At 44.4% G+C, this 22,569-nt stretch overlaps 2 protein-coding genes across 3 annotated transcripts; both read left to right on the forward strand.

The window, feature by feature from the left end:
- Window positions 1-4,779: 4,779 nt before the first annotated feature.
- On the forward strand, window positions 4,780-13,039 carry LOC119274683. 2 transcript variants are annotated; one of them, XM_037555406.1, is made up of 8 exons: window positions 4,780-6,360; window positions 6,874-6,967; window positions 7,510-7,882; window positions 8,939-9,033; window positions 9,131-9,573; window positions 9,854-9,960; window positions 11,956-12,053; window positions 12,677-13,039. In XM_037555406.1, the coding sequence occupies exons 1-2, from the start codon at window positions 4,842-4,844 to the stop codon at window positions 6,918-6,920; spliced, it is 1,566 nt and encodes a 521-aa protein (XP_037411303.1). In that variant the 5' UTR covers window positions 4,780-4,841; the 3' UTR covers window positions 6,921-6,967; window positions 7,510-7,882; window positions 8,939-9,033; window positions 9,131-9,573; window positions 9,854-9,960; window positions 11,956-12,053; window positions 12,677-13,039. The 2 variants fall into 2 exon arrangements, with proteins under 2 accessions (XP_037411303.1, XP_037411302.1); XM_037555405.1 differs by having other exon boundaries at window positions 9,162-9,573.
- Window positions 13,040-18,480: 5,441 nt separating this feature from the next.
- Window positions 18,481-22,168, forward strand: LOC119280757. Its single transcript, XM_037561497.1, has 3 exons — window positions 18,481-19,434; window positions 20,962-21,846; window positions 21,954-22,168. Exons 1-3 carry the CDS (start codon window positions 19,395-19,397, stop codon window positions 21,998-22,000), a joined length of 972 nt encoding a protein of 323 aa, XP_037417394.1. The 5' UTR covers window positions 18,481-19,394; the 3' UTR covers window positions 22,001-22,168.
- Window positions 22,169-22,569: the final 401 nt, after the last annotated feature.

Consider the following 22,569-nt stretch of genomic DNA (forward strand, 5'->3'; position numbering starts at 1 on the left):
ACGTATGGTAAGGCTATAAACTTAGAAATCTCAAATATGATAATCTCTACTCCTAATGGACGAATTGGTTGAATAGTCCCCCCCACTTTCAACCGGTTTATTTTCAACCGATTTTTTTCAACCGGTTTTTCTTTGTCCCACCTGCCACCACCCCCCTCCCACTGGTTTTTCTCTTTCTCGTCTGGCCGACAATACCTCAATCACAATTAATCCACGTATGGTAAGGCTATAAACTTAGAAATCTCAAATATGATAATTATAGTAATAAATCAATCCATGTATGGTAAGGCTATAACTAAGGAAATTTCGAATATGGTAATTATCACCAGAATCAAAGCTTTCCAAAAAAGTTCTTCTTGCCATACCCTAATCGTGACCTCCTCATCCTGAGGCATTATCTCTACTCTTAATGGAGCAGTTGCTAGGATTGCGTCCACTGTTATTATTCGTCTGGTTTATTTTCGTCCGGTTTATTTTCGTCTTTCCTTCCACCATCCCATGTACCGAAAGCCAAACGGATCAGAACTTTCCATGTGGACACAAATTATTTAGTAATGTCTTTATGGGAGAGAATCAATCACGGTTAATCTCTAATCAATATTTAAAAATCAAATCTAAATTAATTAACTTACCATAAGTCGGTCAGAGATGATTAATCTTTCCATACGTAGTCAAATTACATCAAAGGAAATGTTTCGATTATAGCAGTACCCTGCTACAAACCGAGCGAGTCGGGCTTTCACCCCGCACCGCACGACTCTTCTCTCCCCCTCGCCGCCTCCCACCTCGGGCCGCTCGCCGTTCGTCTTCCCGAGGGACGCAGCCGCACCACCGCGCTCAGCTGCTCCCTCACCTCCCCCGCCGTCCTCACCCGTAGGACGCCGCCGCACCTCTCCTCTGCATCACCCTGTTGGCGGGATCCAGGTCACGGGGCTGATGACCTCATCATCTCTGACGGCGGATCTGGTCATCAGCGAGGAGGCCGAGCCTCATGCTTCGGCCACAGCCACCCCGACCTCGTTGTATGTTCGCCTCCTCATCCACCCCCTTCCCTGTCCAATTTTGCTTTATTTTGGTTTGTCTTTCATCCCGTCCAAACCGGACTTTTTACCTTACGATGCCCGCCTCCTATGTTTCTGCATTAACTAACACGGCGTCGCGTGATCGTGGAGCAGCAGGGTTGAGAGGATGGGTCTCAGTGACGGGCGGATGGCGTTCGTCGTGTGAGCGAAAATTGTATGTAACTCATGGAGTGCAAGCTGTTGTGCGGCTACATGGCGACGCTCGACTGTAGCGTTGAGACGTAGGGCACGTGCGCCATGATGTCGTGCTTCACCATCGCCTCCCCTAGCTTTCTCTCAAGGCATCGTGGTCTCGATGGGTTGGGGCTCGCCTCCCGCACTCCTCTTTGTTGTGTACAAAAACCAAGGTGACCCCTAGGTACTCTCAATGCTTGGTCTAGAAATCCCTCGAATTCGTTGCCCAAGCCGAGTGTTGTGATCTGACGGTCGGTCATCGTGCAGGTGTCGAATTATTGAGGGAGGCTTCAGATCGTCCTGGGCATGGAGATGAGGCTGGCCATTAAGGATGTGGGTGAAGGTCACGTCGTTTCTTCTCCTGGCTCCAATATCCACTGCTGATATTTTGAGTTCTTTGATCTGAGAAAGAACCATGGGAACGTAAGGTTTTTAACCCAACATGATTTAATTACCCTTTTCACTTTTGTATTTTATAAGTACATAAGCATTCAGTTCTTCTATCCTTTGTACGAGGATGCAATTCACTCCAAACATGTAAACAGTGTCACATCTTACAGAAGCTTCTAATTTTTTACAATGAGTATGGTACATAAACCAATGTGCTTGGGTTGTGCTTTGTGTTTCTGTCATGCCTTGTCTTTAGAAGGCACCATGATGAAACCTAATTTAATAGAGGAGAATCAAGCAAGCGATGTGCAATGATTTTAATGAATTTTAATGACCATATTCTACACTTAATGATGATTGATAGTCGATTTATGGTTTCTCCCACTTTAGTAAGAAAGATGTGGTGTACAGAATCTTGCAAAAATGGAGGATATGGATTTGGGGCGCGAACTCCCGACCACGGCGGTGCTGCCTACCAACACCATGTGCAAGACTGCCTGACTTGTCCTCTATCTTAATGGTAAGTTTCTCTCTTTTTCTATCTCGTGGTCTCCTTGATTTTTCTTTCGAGAAATGATTGAAAGTAGTTTGGGTGGTTCAATTAATTCAATGCACAACAATATCATCAGTTGTCAGCAAGAAGTTACTCCAAATTCCATCGCCTAACAATATCATCAGTTATAAGAAGTTAGGAGTTTGGTACGTACCCCGGTGCAAGAGACCATGGATGCAAAAGGTACTTCTGCTAGAATAAGATTAGATAGTCAAATTGTAGACAAACAACAGTGTGCATTGGCATTGCAACTTCTGACATGGGATATTTGTGTAGTCAGATAATTAGGAACCTGGACTACAAGGGCAAATGGGAGGCACCTTTCATCGACATTCAGCCCAGGGAACCTCAACTTTCCCACTGTTGTACATTCATACTACTGTCCATGTATCGTTTCTGCTCAACTATAATACACGGAAACATGAAAGCTCATGTTTTTCCCTTGTTTGTGCAGAGTACAAGGATGATTCCTACATCTATGCATTGATATGCTGAACCACATTGGCATTGAGCCAAGCCAGGTTAGTGCTTCAAAAATTCTGAAAAAATCTGTGAAATGTTGTTGACACTTTGTTAAGTATTTGGTTTAACTATGTATGTTTGATTCTTATCCTATGAAGCATAATTAAAGTGTTGACTCTGTTTTACATTTTGATGTATTACGTCTAATTAGTAGCATTTGACTTTTGTTTCATTTCAGATGTCTGATGTAGACAACTAAGGCAATGGCTATTGCATTGTAGGACGAGAAGGTCCAACGCGGTGGCGGTGGGTACATACCCAACGCGGCGACCCGTGGGCGCACCGGTTCTAGGGCCTTGAGAGCTGGGGCCGGCATCCAGGCGGTGAACATGCATGGTGGCGTGTGGAAGTGGGCGGTGGTGGGCAGGGAACAATGTGGCCCTGTCGGCGTCCTCTTCGTTTAGCTTGACATGATCGTCGTTCAGCTGAAAACAAGATTACCTAAGGAATATTAAGACTAGAACATGAATGCACAATACTTTTCCGATGTGATTTTTGTAAATGGAATTAACTTTGTAGAGTTGGCATGACATGAGCCTTCACTAGCGTTAATAATAGACCCTCCCTCCTTCCAAATTCCTGACCAATCATTGTTTTTGTAAGGATCCTTCTCGACTTTTGTTAGTTGTTCATCTATTGTTCATCTATGAATGAATTTAACCATGTGGTCTAACTGATTGGTCATATGAACTTATGAAGTAGTTGTCGTGTGTACTAATTGCGACAAATGGAATCCTTTGCTTTTTGCATTGTTCACTAATATCATTAATAGATATGCATGTGTTACCGATATTTCTTAATTTGGCTGACTGAGCATTACTAGGCTATAATTCTTTGTGACTTTTGATTTTGTTTGTTGTTCTGATCCTATGTCGAATCAATCCCGATCCATGGGGAAGAAGATACAAGGGGACCGACCACTGAGTCGATGATGCCGACGATCGAGGACGGCAAACATAATCATTTTGGTGTCATAGGTTCATTGGAGCTGATGCCGCCACCTCCTCGCCCCTTGGTCTCGGAGGTTGTGATGGCCAGGTCAGCGACATGGCCACGTAGTATGCCTCATTTTCTCCTATTGCATTGTTTCTTTTTTATCATGTGATTTCTATTTTGTTTCTGTTAGCAATAATTACAGCTCCATGAAGCAAAAGAAAGCTTGAGAAATCATTTTTGTTTATACTCAAAGGCTTGGCTACCTAGGGGTGTTATTGACTCCCTACCAAAAGTTGTGTTTATACTCAAAGGCTTATGCATGCTTTCTAAAAAATATGTTGCACAATCACTGTAATTATGGTGTTATGTGAGTTAGAAGATTTCAAAAGTGCATCAATTGAGAAATACACATATTTATACATCGGACAGGGAAGCATGTATTTGATATTTCCTGCTGAAATTCAGCGTTTTCTATCGGAGGTCTAAATTTTCATATGCCAGACTTTTAAGTTAGATGGTGTGTTATAATGATTTTTTATTGGATGTTGTGCTGTATATTTGGGTCTATGTAATATTTGTTAGGAAATTCCATAATGTATTAAGGTTCTGGTTGCAGCATCTTGGAATATTTGTTTAAAGGTAACAAAATGCTCCATCTGTTGTCTTTAATTAATGGTTAATAACAATGGAAATGCTTCGTGAGATGATTGGTCTTAAGCATAAAAGTCATGTAGGGTGCTATCTACCTTGTGTAATATAGTGCACAATAAAGAGTACTATGTTTCTGTACCACTTTCTTTATTTTGTGCATCGCGTGTCTTTCTATGTATACATTATCGAATTACATTTTGTATCGAAGAATATTTTGTGTGATATGGATTTCAATTATGTTTACACGTAAAACTTGATATGCATTATGTTTATATATGCACATGGTAAAAATATTTAAAAGCCCGTGGCAACGCACGGGCCTTCTACTAGTTAGGAGTAGAGATTCGTCCATTAGGAGTAGAGATTTGAACAATGCCACAATAAACAGTTACTACTTCTTCGGTTGGTTTGCCATCCATCCAAGAAGAAAAAGGAAAGAAGAAAAAGGAAAGAAACGAGGGCAACAAGCAGCCGCCGCTGTCTCCACCACTCCACCAGTCCGTTCTCGCCGGCGCCTCTGTCCCCAAATCCAAATGGCGGACGAGGCCGCCGGAGCGAACTGCCCTCGCCGCAGCGCGCGCCTCCGCCCCCAGATTCACGCGAATGAGGAGGAAGCCGAAATTGCAACACGCCGTTGCAGCCCGCGCCTCCATCCCCAAACCCTCGCGAGCAAGGAGGTCTCCGGAGTGACCCGCCGCCGCCGCCGCGGCACGCGCCTCCGTCCCCAGATCCACGGTAATGAGGAGGGCGCCGGGGTGACCCGCCGCAGCAGCCCGCGATTCCATTCCCAAATCCACGCGAGTGGGGATGGGGAGGCCGCGCGTGTGACCCGCCGCCGCCGCCGCGGAACCTCGCCGGAGGCGGCTGAGTCCCTGCCGGCCAGCGACGATCTCCTCCGGGAGATCCTCCTCCGCCTCCCGCCGCAGCCGTCCTCCCTCCCACGCGCCGCCGCCGCCTGCAAGCGCTGGCTGCGCGTCGCCGCCGACCCCCGGTTCCTCCGCGGCTTCTCTGCCCGCCACCGCAAGCCGCCCCTCCTCGGCGTCTTCGAGCCCCTCGACTGGGAGATCGACTCGTGTGGTCGCCTTAATCGTCGCTCCTTCAAGCGCCGCGACAAGTGGATTGAGTTCAGGCCCATCCTCGACCCTCCCAACCGGATCCCTCCTCAGCGCTTCGACCTGCGACGTCACGGCGTCGAAACCGGCATCCGCTCCAGGGCCCAGCTGCTCGGGTGCCGCCACGGCCGCCTTCTCATCATGGACGATGTGCACGCAGACTTTGTTGTCTACGCCCCCATCACGGGCGAGCAGCGCCGTTTGGCCATTCCCACGGAGTTCAAGAGGGACTTTGTCCATGCGGCGGTGCTCTGTGCTGCCGGCGAGCTTGGCCACGTGCACGGCAGCTGCCATTGGAGCCCATTCAAGGTGGTCTTGGTGTCCATGTACAGAAAGGATAATCGGCCGGTTGCTTGTGTTTACTCCTCGGAGGCTGGTGTGTGGGGCAATCTTATTTCCACAGACGCTCGATGCGGGCTTGTTGATGCTAATCCCGGGATTCTTGTTGGTAATGTCCTTTACTGGTCGTCTAAGTCTGTGTGTGACGGTGAAGGTTTGTGGGGTTTAGATAGGCTCACAAATGATATAATTGAGTTTGATTTGGATACACATAGCCTAGCTGTGATCAAGGGGCCTCCCTGTCTCAATAACTCACTCAGACATCAGATCATCAAGGCAGACGATGGTTCTGTTGGTCTCACCGTGGTGTTTTATGGTAGATTTGAAATGTGGCAGAGGAAGATTGATCGTCATGGTGTTGCCACATGGTTAAATCACAAGAGCATTCAAATGCATCTTGTTCTTGGGCTCTCTCATCAGCTTGAGAGATTGACGAGATGGATACAAATTATGGGGTATGATGAGGATAATGGTGTAATATTTTTACATGTGGATGCCAGTGTCTACATGGTTCAACTGATGTCGATGCAATCCAAGAAACTTTATCGAAGCTATACTCCCAATTATAGATGTCACCCTTTCACAAGTTTCTATGCGCCAGGTGATTGCTCATCCTTAGTCTTTGTGGTGTGGTAGTAACCAACTCCAGTAATATCACAAAAATGGTTGATGGAATAACTTCTGAAATAGCAGTTTTTTGGTACTTGTTGAAGATCCCTGCTGCAAGTGACTAGTACACTTGTACTACTACACGCACAATTTTTTTTTTTTGATTTTTTTGTCTCTAATAAGCTATTGTAGATTTTTTTAGTTTGGGTGTGCTATTACCTTTGTCACCTGGATATGTGGGATAAATTCTAGGCAGTCTTTTTTTTCTTACAAGCGAAAACTTTCTTTATGAGGTAGCTAAATATTACTGTTTTCAGGAACGGTCTGCGCATTTAAAAATTATGTGGCTTTGTTTATTATTGTAAGCATCAAAAGTGGGTTATAGTACATTGATAAAAAGCTGAGTAGTTATTTTGTCGGTTCATCTATGTAACTGACTCAGTGCCTTCTCTTATGCCCTTGTAGCTTTTATTAATCGTCTGACTTCTTATGCGTCTGGTCACAGCCATTCCTGGTGGATGCAATGGAGCTGAGATGTTGCACGATATGTAGGATGACTGTCTGGTTGCATGTGATAATGTGCTCGAATGGTTCAACAGGTAACAAGATCTTCGAGATATAGTTTGTGAGGTCTAGTCGTCTATATTGTTTAATTTTTTGTATGGAAACTCTCTGGCAGCCCATGTGGGCAGCCTGCACCTACGAATTATTGCTCATCCGGCTATAGGGTTTCACAGATGTTGGTGACGGATACAACAATTAAAACAATTTTGAGTCATAAATGATATGCAGATGTTTCACATGGTGTTGTGTTGCTGTTGATATTGCCTGGTTGTGCGTATTTGGCCATGCCTAGAATTCCCCCTTGGTTTAGCTATTTCAGAATCAGCCAGAGAAGACATTAGTAGCATTCAACTATCCCACCCAAGTAAATTACAATATCAAAGGGCTTCACTGATTTACTTCGCTGTCATTTGTATAGGAGGACTGGAGGAGTATGATATCCATTTCATTTTACGACGCACACACAACTTGCTCATTGACTGTTTTTAACCATGTATGCTGCTGCATAGGTGCTACCATTAGGTCTTGTCTATATTTGTAATATCTACTAATGGATTAGCAATTTTGTTATCTCCAGGTGAAGTAATTAAGAGCAGCAGCTGTTCTCACAAGTTTGTCGTGTTGCATCGATGTGGTCGGCAGTGTGTATATATGTTATGTGGAAGAATGTACTGTGCTTGTGCCGTAGCCTAACTAAGTTTGTAATGTAACAAGAGCTTTTTAATATATATTCGAAGGAAGTTCAAGACAGATACCGTTGTATCTTTTATCCCATGGCTGTGTTTGGCAAGTCTTCTCTGCTATTTTCTGGAAAAAAGACTCTGACAGGTCTTCTGTGGTATGTTCTGAAAATAAACTCATCAAATTCGTCCGAACAAACAGTGCCATGTCTATTCAGTTGGGCTGACCAATGAACAGCCCGGAGAGGAAAGAACTGAAGCACAATGAAGGTAATACTATCGGTTTATCTACTTCTATTTTAATGCATTTGGTATCATATGCCAGGAAAAGAATCTTTCATGGCTCATTTGTACACATGGATTCTTATTATTATGGCAAATACATTAGAGAAATAGTTTGGTGATGTTCAGTGTGTAGGCACTCAAAACTCTATATAGTTGGATTTCAGATTTTCAAATGCTTTGGGCAGAGACCATCTTAAATATTTTAAGCTACATACAATTTCAATTTCTTTTTCAATGATTGTTAGAAGACAAGAATTCAGAGACCATTGAAATATTTAGTCTGCTGATCTCATGATATCCTTAACAAATACCTTGGTTTTAGCCTCCCTGCTGATCAGCCGGACAGAGCGCTAGTCGCTGGCAAAATGTTCTCTTCGCCCACTTCCTTTTCTAGTATTGTATATATGTCACAGACTTGGGCAAGCAGATTTCATGTTTGTTAATGTTTAACATTTAGCAGCTTATTTATCTCTACCATTTTTCATAATTTTGTATTTAATTTGCAATAATACATGGTTAGAACTTTGTGTAAAATGTAGTGTCTAGTAGGCAACTTGGTTAGCAAAACATTTGCTAATTTTCAAACACCCCATCATCATATTTAATTCACAATACTTAATGGTTACAACTGTACGTGTAAATGCAGTGATTTTCTTTGCCTGTGTGGCAGTGCATGCATTGTGCTGCGAACTGGAACTTGCAGTAGAAAGTTTTCATTAACTCTGTTTTCAAATCTTGAAGAACTATATATATAATGTGTGGTTTTGCTTCGTGTGGTGCCACCTGTCGGTTTGCATGTTACTTCTGTGCACCGAGTTTATATGGCAGTAACATGTTGTTCAAACCTGTTTTTCTCACATACTATCATTGTTAAGAATATTTAAAATGTAATTTCACGTCAACTAATTTTTCTATATTTGTTTTTTCATTCGAACACATATACCTGTAGCAAGATTCCTAGATTAACTCGTGGTATCCAGTTCCCAAGCATTCTCTTAATTTAGTGTCTTTTTTGAGGCATGGATCTTGTTTATTTTCTAGGATGTGGTCACCTAGATGCGTATGATTCTCTGGTCCTTTTGTGGATGTGTATGTGCAAGCACACAATCAGTGTGGGCAGAAATTTGGAAGCCGAGGTAAGCACTTCCATGTCCTGAGAGTGAGATTTGTTTTGCTGCTGGTAGTCCAATGCTTTGGATGCTATTTGCTGCTTGACTTTGCTTGTATTCTCAGCTGAAATTCAATGCAATTTCGACGAGTACAGGGAGCAAGACTCTAATCAATTTGGAATATCGTGACGGGAACGACATGAGCCCAACTTAAGTTCTTATGACCTTAAGGCTGAGGCCGCCACTGTAGGTGTTAGTTTTTGGTGAGTTTTCTGGAGAGAATCATGTTAGAGACTCTGTCCATTTCTACAAGGATAAATATTTCCGAGCGGAAGGAGTAAAACACTCGTGATCTGGAGCTCTGCACATTTCGGTGCTTTACCTGCGTGGTGCATTCATCATTCATTTCCACATATCAACCAGCAGCAAAACTAGGAATGAAAGGATCAGCACATGAGATAAGCACTAGCCTGGCACAGGCAGCAACCTCAGCCAGTTCAGCTCCAAGCAACAGCAGTAGATGAGGTCTCTAATGTGCACAGAGCCGGCCCTTGTCAATGATTTTCAGTAAGACTTTGAGAAGGGGTCCTTTCTTGCAGTATAATCATTAATAGTATTATGTCACTATAAATATTACAATGTGAACTAAGGGAAAGAAGAACAACTATCACAACAAAATCAGTATTGGCCGTGGTGCACATGCCCTCTACTCATCTTTCTTTCTAAGTCATCATTGATTTAGCTATATTTGGCACCTCATCTTTTTAACTGTCTCATTGTTGGCTTCTCTTAATCATTTGTCTTTTTTCCTCAAAAATGTTAATTATCTATCTTCTTATGCTTCTAGGAACAACCACTCTTTGCTTATGTAATGGAACTGAAACATTGCACGATACATAGGATGAGTGGATGACTGTCTGGTTTATGTGCTGGTGTGCCGAAATGGTTCAACAGGTAAGAATATCATCTGAATAATTAGTTAGAAATTTTTTTACATCGGAAATAATTAGTGTTGTCATATGGAGTATATGGTCATACTCGTTTAGATGTGCAATTCAACAGTTTTACCATCCAAACAGGATTTGACATTGGTAAGCTGCCATTGATAGGATTTGGCATTGGTAAGCTGCCATGGATACCAAGTGCCAAATACACGCCATCCAAACATTAGAATTGACATTCAAGCTCAAGATCAGTACATCAAGATATTTGGTACTGGAGCCAATTCAATGCAGCTCTCCAATGTCTACATCCAAACAGAGCCTGAGAGAACAACTTGTTTGGCCCGATTTGAAAATGATTATTTGGCGCTAAATCCCCCCCCCCCCCCATTCCCCCTCCCTATCTAAATTTGTTCCTTCTATGCCATTTCCATCCATTTTCTCATCCAACGGCATTATCTGACATGTGAAAAGACCATTGTGCCCTCAATAATTTCTTCCTTGTTTGGCCCTCTATTCAAAATGGTCTTTCATGTGCCAGCTAACACCGTTGGATGGAAATGTCATATGCGGAACAAAATTTAGATAGAGTGCCAAATAGGGGAAAAAATAGGGCAAAATAGGGAAGCATATTTTGAAATAAGGGAAAATAAGGAATTCTCTCAATATCTAATGGGTCGGGCCAGTACCACCTTTTGAGGGCCCACTGTGACGAGTGAACAAAACAACAACCACATGCTAAAACGCCAACCTCTTCCCTGTGTCGTCTTCTAGATCTTGCTGGAGACTTCATTCCCGAATCAAAATGTCCCGCGATGGCGACTCACCGGCGGTCGCGCCTATGTCCCCACTGAACGAAGACGATCGCCTCCGTGAGATCCTCGTATGTCCGTGTCCCTGCCGGACGAAGACGGTCTCTTCCGGGAGATCCTCGTCGGTGCCACGAAGATGATCTCGTTCGTATCTTGCCGTAGTCGCCCCCCCCCCCTCGCGTGCCTCACTGGCGGCGTTGGCCTCTCCGCTCGAAGACGAAGATCTCGGGGAGATCCTCCTCCACCTCCCGCCGCAGCCGTCCTCCCTCCCACGCGCCTCTGCCATCTGCAAGCGTTGGCGAGGCCTCCTCACCAACCCCAAGTTCTTCTACCGCTTTTATGCCCACCATCGCAAGCCACCCCTCCTCGGCGTCTTTGAGATTTGGAACAGAAGGCACCACTTCGTGTGAATCATGGACCCTCCCAGCTGCATCCCCCCTCAGCGCTTCGACCTGGCATGACACGGCGGCTTCCTCGAAAGTGTTGTGCTCGATTGCCGCCACGGCCGTGTCCTCGTCAAGTACCGGGTGCAGGAAGAGTTCGTTGTGTGTGACACCATCAGCGGTGATCAGCTCCACATGTCTATTCCACCGAAGTTCAGGAGGAAGATATTTGTCGGTGCGGCGGGGCTTTGCGCTGTCGGTGACCATGGCCATGTGCACGGCAGCTGCCACTCTACTCCTTTCAAGGTGGTCTTTGTGTACACAACAAAAGATATAAGAACCCATGGATGTGTTTACTCTTCGGAGACTGGCATATGGGTCAATATTATATCAACATCGACTCCATGTCAGCTTTTTGTTGTTTGTTTTGCTGGTACCCTCATTGCTAAGGCCCTTTATTGGCCGCTTTTTATGCCCTGCAAGGGCATACTGCAGTTTAATTTGGAAGAGCAGAGCCTAGCAGTGATTAAGGGGCCTCCTTTGACAAATGGTTTCTACAAGAGCAGCTTTCGGATCATCCAGGCCGAGGACGGTATTGTTGGCTTAGCCATATATATTGTCTTACCCTCGCTTCCAAATGTGTAAAAGGGACATCAATTGGCATGGTGTTGCCATATGGGTGCTGCAAAAGACCATTGAAATACATAGCATTCTTGGGCTCCCTCCCCAGATTGAAGGAGGGACAAGAGTGAGACAAACTAAAGTGGGATATTCTGAGGATACTGATGTAGTTTTCATATTTGTGGGCAGCAGTCTATACATGGTTCAACTTAAATCGATGCAATCCAAGAGGCTTTATGGAACCAGTCATTTTCCTTGCTACTATCCTCTCACAAGATTCTATGCACCAGGTAATTGCTCGTCCATGGCCAATATTGTAGGAGTAACCTAATCCAGTTATGTTTTGTGCATAGTTGCTCAAACATTTTTGTTGTGCTTCTTAAGTCATTGACAAGGTAAGTTTAATAGCAATTTTCCCTCTGCTAGATAATTAAACATAAACTTAATAGCCGTATTGTGTTTTGTGTTATCACTCAATGTAGCTGTCTCCATTCTTGAGCGATCCAAATCAAGTGTCAAATGAGTAAAAATGTAAAATAAAATGCCAGTAACTAGTTGGGCATGTTTGGACTCTCAGAGCTAGTTATTTTTTTGTACCCAGTCCTACCATTTGTTTTAATCTTGCTATATTTCTGAACTCCATAATACCAACTTTCCTTGATCCCAATAGTTCTCTTTGTTAGTTGTTGAACACCCCCTGCAAGTGACTAGTACATCTGTAGCACATGAGAAATAATTGCATTTCTTGTGTCTCTAATTAGGCTCCATTTATTTCAAACTGAATACCCATACCTAAACAAATGTAGTGTCAAAAGGCTCAAATATTTCTTCTTTTGTCATCAGTGTTCACATTAGATTGTGTTACAGTGCTCTTCTTTATGTTGCTGAACTAATAATGAGTTTGTTCCTCCAGGTGAGGGAATGACTGCTGCAGTTCTCACCGGGTTTGTTCCATCTCATCGATGTGGTTGGCACTATTTATATGTTATCTGCAAGAAAAAAAACTTATCATGCCAGTCGAGCCAAGTTTCTAATCCAGGGAATTTCAGCTTAACCTAGTAGTATTATTTGAAGTCGGTTTTCAGCCCCATCTTGTTTTCTTTATATGCTTGTGCTTGGAGGCTTGTCTCTTTGGCCCAAATATGACCTAAACTTAATTATATGTTTGTCAGTTTGTGTATTCTTCTCGGCTGTGGTATGAGAAGCATGACATTACAGTCGATGTTTTGTGTAAGCCAGGAGAGTTTCAGCAGTAAGCATCGCCTAGACTTGTATTGTTGTGTATTCTTTTTAGCTGTGGTTTGAAAAGCATGTACGGTCGATATGAAGTGGTCACGATCCACTTGTGCAGTTGTGCTCCTTTGTCCTCAAGATTAATAGCAGGGAATTACTGCAGACAAGTATGGGCCTGCCTACTTAAAAAGTTGAAATAACTACTGCTCTCTAGGATATTACTCTATCAAAATAGTGTAAATACACGTCTTATTTTTTTGACACGGATGGAGTAGATTAGAGGGAGGGAAATGGTCTTTTGTCCACATGTTCAGTCATTTTAGTAGAGATAATTTGTTTTTTGCACGGAAGAACATTAGATCCTATCTGCATCCTATGTTTTTCATGGAAGAACATTAGATCACATTGACTCGCATGTTATATTGGCAGAAAAATATAGTTCAGTTGAAACGTGGTCTGCATGGCAGAGAATCAGATCAAATCAAATCTGCATCCATTCGATCAAAATGAACTCTCTTGGTTTCAGCAGAGTTTGCATTCTTGGATGTAATTTGAGAGTGTGTGGTTGCATATTAGTTGCAGATTATCGCAGGAATTTGGTCACAGTAGGAATAAAACCTAATTTCTTAACCTGAGACTGTGATTATCCACTTCTTCTACAGTTGCCTAAATCAAACCAACACTGTTACATTGATCTCTGCTGGAACTCCCCCGTTATAAGGCCACATATCAGCTATCAGCTGGAACTTGCTTTCTTACCCTGAGACTTAGGCTTGCAACGTAGAACACCGTAGGAGGTTGCATTCGCAGTCGAGACAAGTTCCTCCGCGACGCAGCTATCACCATTATCGCCATCTACCGGAATGAGAAAACTTTAGTTTATCTATTTTGTGTATTTGCTAAAGGAGGAAGAAACACACGTAAACTGAGGACAGCTTGACAGTCTATCTGCTAGCACAGAATGTTTTAGAGTTAATTCCATTTTTTACAGCACACGAGTGCACAGTTCCCTACAGCCGCCGCCTACCCTAAAAAGTTAGGGTTCCGCTACCTCCCGTCGGTCCGCATCGTCTTCGGTGGCATTAGGGCCATGGTGGTGGAGTGGATCCTGGTCCTTGCCGGTGGGAGGGCTCCGTTTTTAGATCTTTCTCCGAGTTTTGTTAGGGTTTGTGTCCTTCTCAGAAGGCGAGACGACGACGGCTCCTTGAAGATGGAATAAGGTTCTTCCTGCCTAGGCCCCATTCCGGTGGTGCTTCTAGCATCGTCAGTGGGCGTGTGGAGGTGTGTCTCCGGCAGATCTGTCATTGTTGGATTTGCTCAGATCTGATCGCTGTTCGTTTATCTCTACTCCTAATGGAGCAGTTGGTGAATAGTCCGTCGGTTATTTTTCGCTGGTTTTATTTTGCCTCACCACTTTTGTTGGTTTTATTTTGCTGGTTTTATTTCGTCTCCCTCCCACCTGCCTTTTCGCTTCACTACCCACATAAACCCATCAGATTAGTTACCATATAAAAAATAAATCGCAATCAATGAAGTATTGATGATCAGATTAGTTACCATATAAAAAATAAATCGCAATCAATCAAGTATTGATGGGATATTTCATTATATTGATGTGATTTTCCCTTTCTTATCACCAATCATCTCTACTGCCTAAAAAATGCGTAGCTTTCCTTTTCCTGCCAACCGACCGCGTCCCGTCTCCCTACATCCGCCCTCGTTGCTCTGTCTCCCGCACGAAAAAACCCCTCTCGTTTGACCTCCCCCCAACCCCGCACGATGGAAAAACCCAGCCGCCTGCTTCCCTCCTCTCGACCGCTCCATACGTCCAGATCGCGGCCCCATCCCCATCCTCCTCTCACGTCACGGCGGCCGATTGACTGCCGCCACCACCCTCCTACTCTCTCTCCGCCGCCGTCCTTCCGCTCGCTCGCCGCCGCCGTCGCCACCAATCCCGGCGAAGGCGCCCTCTCATGTGTCCCGCGGTGAGGTTTGGGGAGGCGCGACCATAATCCAGTAGGGATCTCACCGCGGACCCGTCCGCTGGGATGGGTGTTGCCTTCGTTGCAAATGGGATCGAAGGGAGGGACTACTTCATCGTCAAGGTCGGCGAGGCAGCGGCCGATTGGGAGCCCGGTTGTGAACATGGGAGTTCGTCCCCATGGAGGCGGCGGCCGTGGAGATTGGATGTGAAGCAGCCCCACTTGCCGGTGGTGGAGGCTTGCCGTCCATGTGATCCTTTCTTTTCCCGGTATCCCCATTCCTTGCCTCCCATTACAATAGCGAGCATGAATGAGAGCAGGGGCTGATTTTCATCACTTCATTTCTCATATTTTTACTTGCTTTTCTGAGATTATACAAGATGCTCCCGATCTGTTTTGTCAAATTACTTGGATCGTCTTATGGAATTGACAGCCATCGTATTTTTCATCTCATGTTATTTCTTAATCCTTGTCCCACTAGGCATCCACTACATGTTTGGTAATGACGTGATGTTGAGGCGGCTAGGAGAAGCTCAACAGCCAGATCAAGGGCTATCGAGATGGATCTGGGAGCCAAGCAGTAGTTCTTCTGTTAAATTTTGGTTATTATATTTTCTATTGTTACGATTGTGGGATGATTGATTTTGACTCGGTGTAACATTTGCATTTGTTTCCCCAGCTTGTTGGCGTAGATGCGTGGCACTGCGGCAACTAATCAAGAGCGAGGGCAGTGCACATCAGAGCTACGCTGAATGTAGCGAGCCAACCACGAATTGGGTATGTTCACACGAGGGATGTGAGAGGAGAGGAACATTAACATTTTTCATGATTTGGATGAAAATTTCAGTTCGTAGTTTCTCTGTACGTGGCAACACACTAGCGGTACTCATGGGCTTAGGATGAAAGTAGCGCCAGCAGAATCAGTAGGTTGGATGGGAAGGCGGTTGTTGCCCTTGTCCCTTGGTGCTAGCCTACCGTGGCGGCCTCACTAACTTGCTCATTGCGAATACGAGTTCGTGGGGTCGCGAATTGCTGCAGATTTGTTTTTATCACTTTTTATAATATTTATTGATGTATCCCTAACTCATCGAGTCATTTTTAGCTTTGATTTCCCATATACGCCAGCCTAAATATCCCATGGTCAGAATATTTGCATGGTTAGTGGACATTGTCCCTTTCTTTCTAATGTTTAGTATTTTATATTGCCGATAGAAATAATTTTATCCGCTTGATTTAGGAAGTGCACATAGGTAGGTCAACATATTTTGTAGCTCTTTCAGATGTAAAAGCATATGTTGCATAAGGAATTATTATCTTTCAAGCATACTCACATTTCACTAACAAATAGGGGGAGGTTCAGACTTCAGAGCAATGATAAAAAGGTTTGTTCCTCACTCTTTTGTTGGAATTTTAGTTCCAAGTTAACATGATTCTTATCCGCTTCATAAGTCATGAATTTGCTTAATTAGGTGATAAGTAGAGCAAAAAAAAATTGATCATGTTATTGTGGGGTTTGTTTAAACTCCAGCATAAGGAATTCTGGTTTAAGAAAAAAGACTTTTGGCTTCTTTAATTACAAATTGATTGCAACATCGTGTTAGTATGTGATTTCTCACATCTGGTTATAATATTTATGAAGACGCGCATTGCACGTGCACTTGGAAGCGGGCCCGTGGCCCGTGCCGGACGGCGCCGACGCTGACCCGGGCCACCTCCTCCGCGTATTCTTGGAGCTGTGGCTGGCCGATTTACATGAAATTAATTCCCTCAGTTCTGGTGGCAAATATAATACACATAATCCATATTGTTATGCGCTAGCGTGTGTGTGTGAAATAGATGGATTATGGTTCCGTACCCAATAAGATGGATATGTGTGTGTGTTAGAGAGAGGGAGAGGGGGAGAGAGAGTGAGGAAGAGGGAGGGAGAGTGTGTGTGTGAGGATTTGATGGTAAAAAAGGTCGCCAATGTCGTAATATTGAACTCTTAAAGTTAATGTGGCCCCGTTGTAATGCACGGGCGTTCTTCTAGTGTTCTTGTGTTTTCAGTTGGATTCTTCTGATCTATGCTACTCTTCCTCGTTGGCGGTTGTTGTTCCGTTGGGCCGGCCCATTTATGTATTTTTCTGGTTTAATACGCAAGAAATGTGCGCAAGAGAGATTCAAACCTGCGATCTCCACCTTAAGTGTAACTCACACTAGCCAACTAGGCAAAACGATTGAGATAATGTATTTCCTTTTCTTCTTCTATGCTTTCTCTAGCCGGGTTTTCTTCTTCTTTCGTTGTTGATTTTTCTTGACCGGTTTTTGGTTTTAGTTTTTTCTTTCTTTTTCTATTTACTTTATTTCATCCTTTTCCTTTTTCCCTTTTTTCTTTACTTTCTTATTTCAAAATGCACAATTATTTTCAAATTCGATGAACACTCTTCCAAGTTGATGATTTTTTCTTCAATTTTGATATATTTTTTAAATTTGGTGAATTATTTTTCAAATCAATGAACTTTATTTCAAAATCGGTGATTTTTTCGAAATCGATCAACTTTTTTTGAAATCAATGATTTTTTTCCCAATTTGATGATCTTTTTTTAAAGATTCGATGACCTTTTTTTCAAAATTGATGAACCTTTTTTTTTCAAAATCGATGGTTTTTTCAAACTAATGAAGTTTTTTTTTTAAAATTGATGAACCTTTTCAAATTCATGCACATTTCTAAAATTTATGAACTTTTTCAAAATTTGATGACCTTTTTCAATAAAAACAACCTTTTTCCAAATTGTTTTAAAGCAACTCAAAAAATCTAAGCGATATAGTAAACGAGACTGAGTAGTAAATAGCATGGCTATATTGGTTCTAAAACAATTCGCATTGCTATAATTCAGTAGCGTTCAGAAGCTCTAGTTGTTAGCTAAACAATTCCAGGGATGTAGCGGCGCGAGTTCGATAGTGCATCGGAGCAGCCCTTCTTCTTGCCACCCACCACATCGGCAACCAACCAGAACCAGTCTGATATTTAGCCCATGTATATAAGATCAAGTACTAGTGACGGCGAGAAGCAATCAATGTATATTTTTTTTCCTTGTGATGTTTTATGATGGATCGGCATTTATTGAACTGGTGGCTCTATAGTTTGCCTGATGAAACCGAAGCTCCGTAGCAGATACGCCTGGACGAACGGAAGCGCGGCGAGCTCCTGCAATAAGCCTGAACTTCACTGGAATTAACATTTTGGGGAGAAAACTGTACAAAACCAACTTCTTTTTTTTTTCTTTCGAAAAGGAGTACAAAACCAACTTCATATATACAGTAGTTTTATCTGACGAAACTGAACTACAATTGTTCTAAAAAAAAAGTGGGGCCAGTGAACGAACGAGGCCAGCACCATGTTGTCAGTCCGGTGCCGGGCCCAATGCAACGAAGCTAGGCCTTCGCGAACCCTAGATCAAAAAACCAAAAAAAGCTAGGTCTTCGCGGCGCCCAAACGAACGCGAGCCACGATGGCGCAGCAGCAGCCCGACAAATCGACGCCACCGAGGAGGGCGCCGAAGCGGCCCGACGCAGCGGATGCTCGCCGGCGGCACCTGCGTCCCCGCTTGAAGTCGAAGATCTCCTCGGGGAGATCCTTCTGCGTCTCCCTCCGCAGCCATCCTCCCTCACGTGCGCCTCCGCCATCTGCAAACGCTGGCAGCACCTCGTCACCAACCCCAAGTTCCTACACTGCTTCCGCGTCCACCACCGAAGCCGCCCCTCCTTGGCTTCATCCACATACGCATATACGATGTCGTCTTTACCCCTGTTCTGGACCCTCCGGACCGCATCCCGCCTCAGCGATTCGACCTGCGGCCCCGCAATGTCGAAAGTGGCACGCAGTTGATAGTCAACCTGCTCGATTGCCGCCATGGCCGTGTCCTTCTCCTTCTCACGAAGAAGGAGCGTCGTAAGGTCATCGTTTGTGACCCCATCACCGGTGAGCAGCATGGCCTGTCGTTTCCGCCAAAGTTCGAAGGAACATATGTCGTCAATGGGGCCGTGCTCTGTGCTACCACCGAACGTGACCACGTGCACGGAAGCTGCCACTTGAGCCCCTTCAAGGTGGTGCTGATCTCCTATTCTGGAGGCGTTAATAGGCCCATTGCCTGTGTTTACTCCTCAAAGATTGGCATATGGGGTGATATCATCTCGGTAGTGTTAGGTTGATCTCTCTCCCGTTCGAACCCAACGAGTCGAACGGGCCCCTGACGTTGATGGGCCCCTGTGACCCGCGCTATATAAACAGAGGTAGGGGCCAGGGCACGACTTACGAGGTTAATCGCTGCCACAATCCCCGCCTACAATCCCTACCGATTAGGGTAAGCGCGGTGCTCACGGGAAGCACACCACCGCCGCCATCTCAGTCCACATCGCCGCCGTCACCACACCACCATGGCCGGCGCTGAATCGAGTTCATCCGCACCAGGAGAAGGTAGGTTACCGGATCTCCTAGCCCACTCCGATCTAAGGATCTATCAATGGTATCAGAGAGCCAGATCGGGCTAGAAGATTTTCGGTAAAAAGAAAACAGAGAAAGAAAAAAGTCTCTCCCCAAAGAACCCTAGCAGGGCAGAGTAAAGAAAACCCCCAAAAGAACAAAGTTGCGCCGCTGCACATAGCCGCGCCGTTCCTCTCGATCCCGAATCGCATCGGCACGCCGAGGATCCGGGAAGAAGAACCACCCCACGGGGCAAAGGGCACAACCACCGAGCCGTTTGACGGCGGCGCGTTCACCTTCGAGGTGCTCACGCTCGCCGACAAAGGGGTCTGCGGGGGCGCCGCATCGGAAAGTCACCGGATCTCTCTCTCTCTCTATTGCTGTGGGGGATGAACAGAGAACTGGAAAGGGAAAGGGGGCTCGCGTTGGGGCGGCTCGCCACCGTCGCCGGCGGCCGGAGCACACCCGCGTCCCTCTCTCCCACTGGCGCGCGTGGGTCAGAGAGAAAAGAGAGAGGCGCCCCGGGGGGAAGGAAGCAGAGGCGCCCCGGGGGGAAGGAAGCAGAGGCGCCTCGGGAGGGAGAAGAGCTCGCGGGGAGCGATGGCTTTCAACCCCGTCTCCGGCGGCCGGCGGCCCGCCTGGTGCCGCGGCGCGGTGGTTCGTCTCGTGCGCGAGAGAGAAGGCAGAGGCGAGCGGCACGCGTGGGCGGAGAGAACGAGAATGATGCTAGGTTTCGGGAGGTGAGGCCGACGCTGGCTGGTTTTGACCCAGCGAAAGCCACGCCTGTCCATCGGATTTGATCGGACGGCAACGAACGAAACCCTAGCACTGTGATGGGCCACTTGGGCTAAAAGTGGAGCCGCTGGGCTCAGGCCGCCAGCCGCCGCGGGCGCGCTGGGTGAGGCCGCCAGCCGCCGCGGGCGTGCTGGGCCGAGCCGGGCCAGCTGCCCGTTAATTTGCCCAATTTTTTCTGGGCAAAAGTTACACAGTTTATTTCATATAGTTTTTCTATGCAAATTATTTTTCCAACGAATTTTTTTTGTTCAGAAAATAGAAAAGTAAAAGAAAATGTTCTGAAAAAGAAAATAGTGAATTTTTTCATAACAAGAAATGCTCATGAATTTTATAAAGAAAATAAAAAAGTTCATGATTTCTTATTCGGTCAAAGTAAAAGTTTCTGTTGAACTAAAAAAGTTCGTGAATTTTTATTCACGTTTTTCCGCTGCGTATATATAATTGATAGTGCTCTTTAAAAGAAAATAAAAGTTTACATAGTATTAAGTTTTAAAGAGCATGTTAAAGTGATTATTAAAATGAATATGATTATGTTATTTTTTATGACCAACGTTATTAATAACATGATCATGTTTTATTATTGAAATTTAAAGGTGCATTTATTTCTAATATTTTGCCCAACGGTAATATAGATTTAATTGCATAGACAATTGTATGTTTAATTTGACCAACGTTAGATTATTGCATATGATTGTTTTATTGATGTCACTTAAATTGTGATTTCAGGAGGCTTTCACTTGATGAGTTGCCTAAAAGAAGTTCCGACACTTAGAGGTGACAACCACACTGAGTGGAGGAAGAAAGTTGAACTGGCATTTGTTTGTGCTGATCTTGACTGGGTTGTGGAGAAACCACAGCCGGTCAAACCCACAGAGCCAGTAAGAGAGGCCACTGATGATGATGCTGCATGGGCTAAAAAGAAGGGGGACTATGCTCCTTTGGAGCAATCTTACCTCATAGATAACCAAAAGTGGGTCAATGCAAACAAAAAGTGCATGGCTTTTATAAAGAATACAATTGAGAGCGCCATTGTGGGCTCCATTGCAGAGTGCACTTCCGCAGGGGAGTTGCTTACAAAGATAAAGAGCCAGTTCACTGGCTCTTCAAAGATCTATGCCACCCAGGTGTTAGAGCAGCTGGTGACAGAACGCTACACATGTGGTAGTCATGGAATAAGAGAGCACATCCTCAGGATGAGTAATATGGCAACAAAGCTCAAGACCATGGATGCGGATCTGGAGATCAAACCAGCGCTCCTGGTCCACCTGGTCATGGCTTCACTGCCACAGGAGTTTGCAACTTTTGTTGTAAACTATAATATGTCACCTGGAACATGGGACATTGAAAAGACAATAGCAATGTGTGTCCAAGAAAAGGACAGACTCAAAGCCGCACATGGTGGTTCACTCAACTATGTGAAGGATTACAAGAAAAAGAACTACAATCAAAACAACAAAAGTTCTCCTTCAAAGAATGGAAAAGCCCCCTATCAGCATCAGCATCAGCAACAGCCTTTCTCAGTGGACAAAGACACGTGTCTCCACTGCAAGCAGAAAGGGCATTACAAGAAAGACTGCACTGCTTGGCTGAAGTCAGTCATGGCAAAAAGAGGTAACAATATAGTTTCATTTGTAAATGAATCCTTGTATACACAGTTTTCAAAATCCACTTGGTGGATTGATTCAGGAGCAACTGTTCATGTTGCAAATTCTTTACAGGGATTCCATTCGACGCGAACTATGCTAAGAAGCGAATGACGCATTGAAGTGGCAAACGGAGTTGAAGAAGAAGTTCAAGCTGTCGGTGACATCTCCTTGGAGTTAGCTGGCGGATTCAATCTTCTACTTAGAGATGTTTTATTTGTTCCATCATGTCATAGAAACTTAATTAGTGTTTTTTGTTTGGACAAAGATAATTATGAATGTCATTTTGAACATGGCAAGTGTGCCATTTGGTATAATAATGCTTATGTGGGCGATGCTTTACTACATGATGAGCTTTATTTGTTATCACTTCGTGAAAAAGTTTATTCCCTTTGCAATGTGAAAGAAAACGTTTCCGCGTCGAATAAAGAGCAAAAGAAAAGAAAAAGAACATTCGACTCATCGAAATTATGGCACTGTCGCTTGGGCCATATTTCGAAGGGGAGAATAGAAAGATTAGTCAAAAGTGAAATTCTTCCTCTGTTAGAATTTTCAGACTTAGAACAATGCATAGATTGCGTTAAAGGAAAGTACGTAAAACAAATTAAGAAAGGTGCAATCCATAGCACAGGCACACTAGAAATCATCCACACTGATATTTGTGGACCATTTCCGGTGAAAAGTGTGGATG

This window comes from Triticum dicoccoides, chromosome 3B (genome assembly GCF_002162155.2).
Source record: "Triticum dicoccoides isolate Atlit2015 ecotype Zavitan chromosome 3B, WEW_v2.0, whole genome shotgun sequence".
Taxonomy (NCBI): Eukaryota; Viridiplantae; Streptophyta; class Magnoliopsida; order Poales; family Poaceae; genus Triticum; species Triticum dicoccoides.

Bases quoted from the DNA above. Each gene is read 5' to 3' on its own strand.
- LOC119274683 (XM_037555406.1), top strand. From the start codon at position 4,842: ATGGCGGACGAGGCCGCCGGAGCGAACTGCCCTCGCCGCAGCGCGCGC. The intron at 6,361-6,873 runs GTGATTGCTCAT...GTCTGGTCACAG, and splicing joins CACAAGTTTCTATGCGCCAG to CCATTCCTGGTGGATGCAAT.
- LOC119280757 (XM_037561497.1), top strand. From the start codon at position 19,395: ATGGCCGGCGCTGAATCGAGTTCATCCGCACCAGGAGAAG. The intron at 19,435-20,961 runs GTAGGTTACCGG...TTGTGATTTCAG, and splicing joins TTCATCCGCACCAGGAGAAG to GAGGCTTTCACTTGATGAGT. The intron at 21,847-21,953 runs GTAACAATATAG...AATTCTTTACAG, and splicing joins GTCAGTCATGGCAAAAAGAG to GGATTCCATTCGACGCGAAC.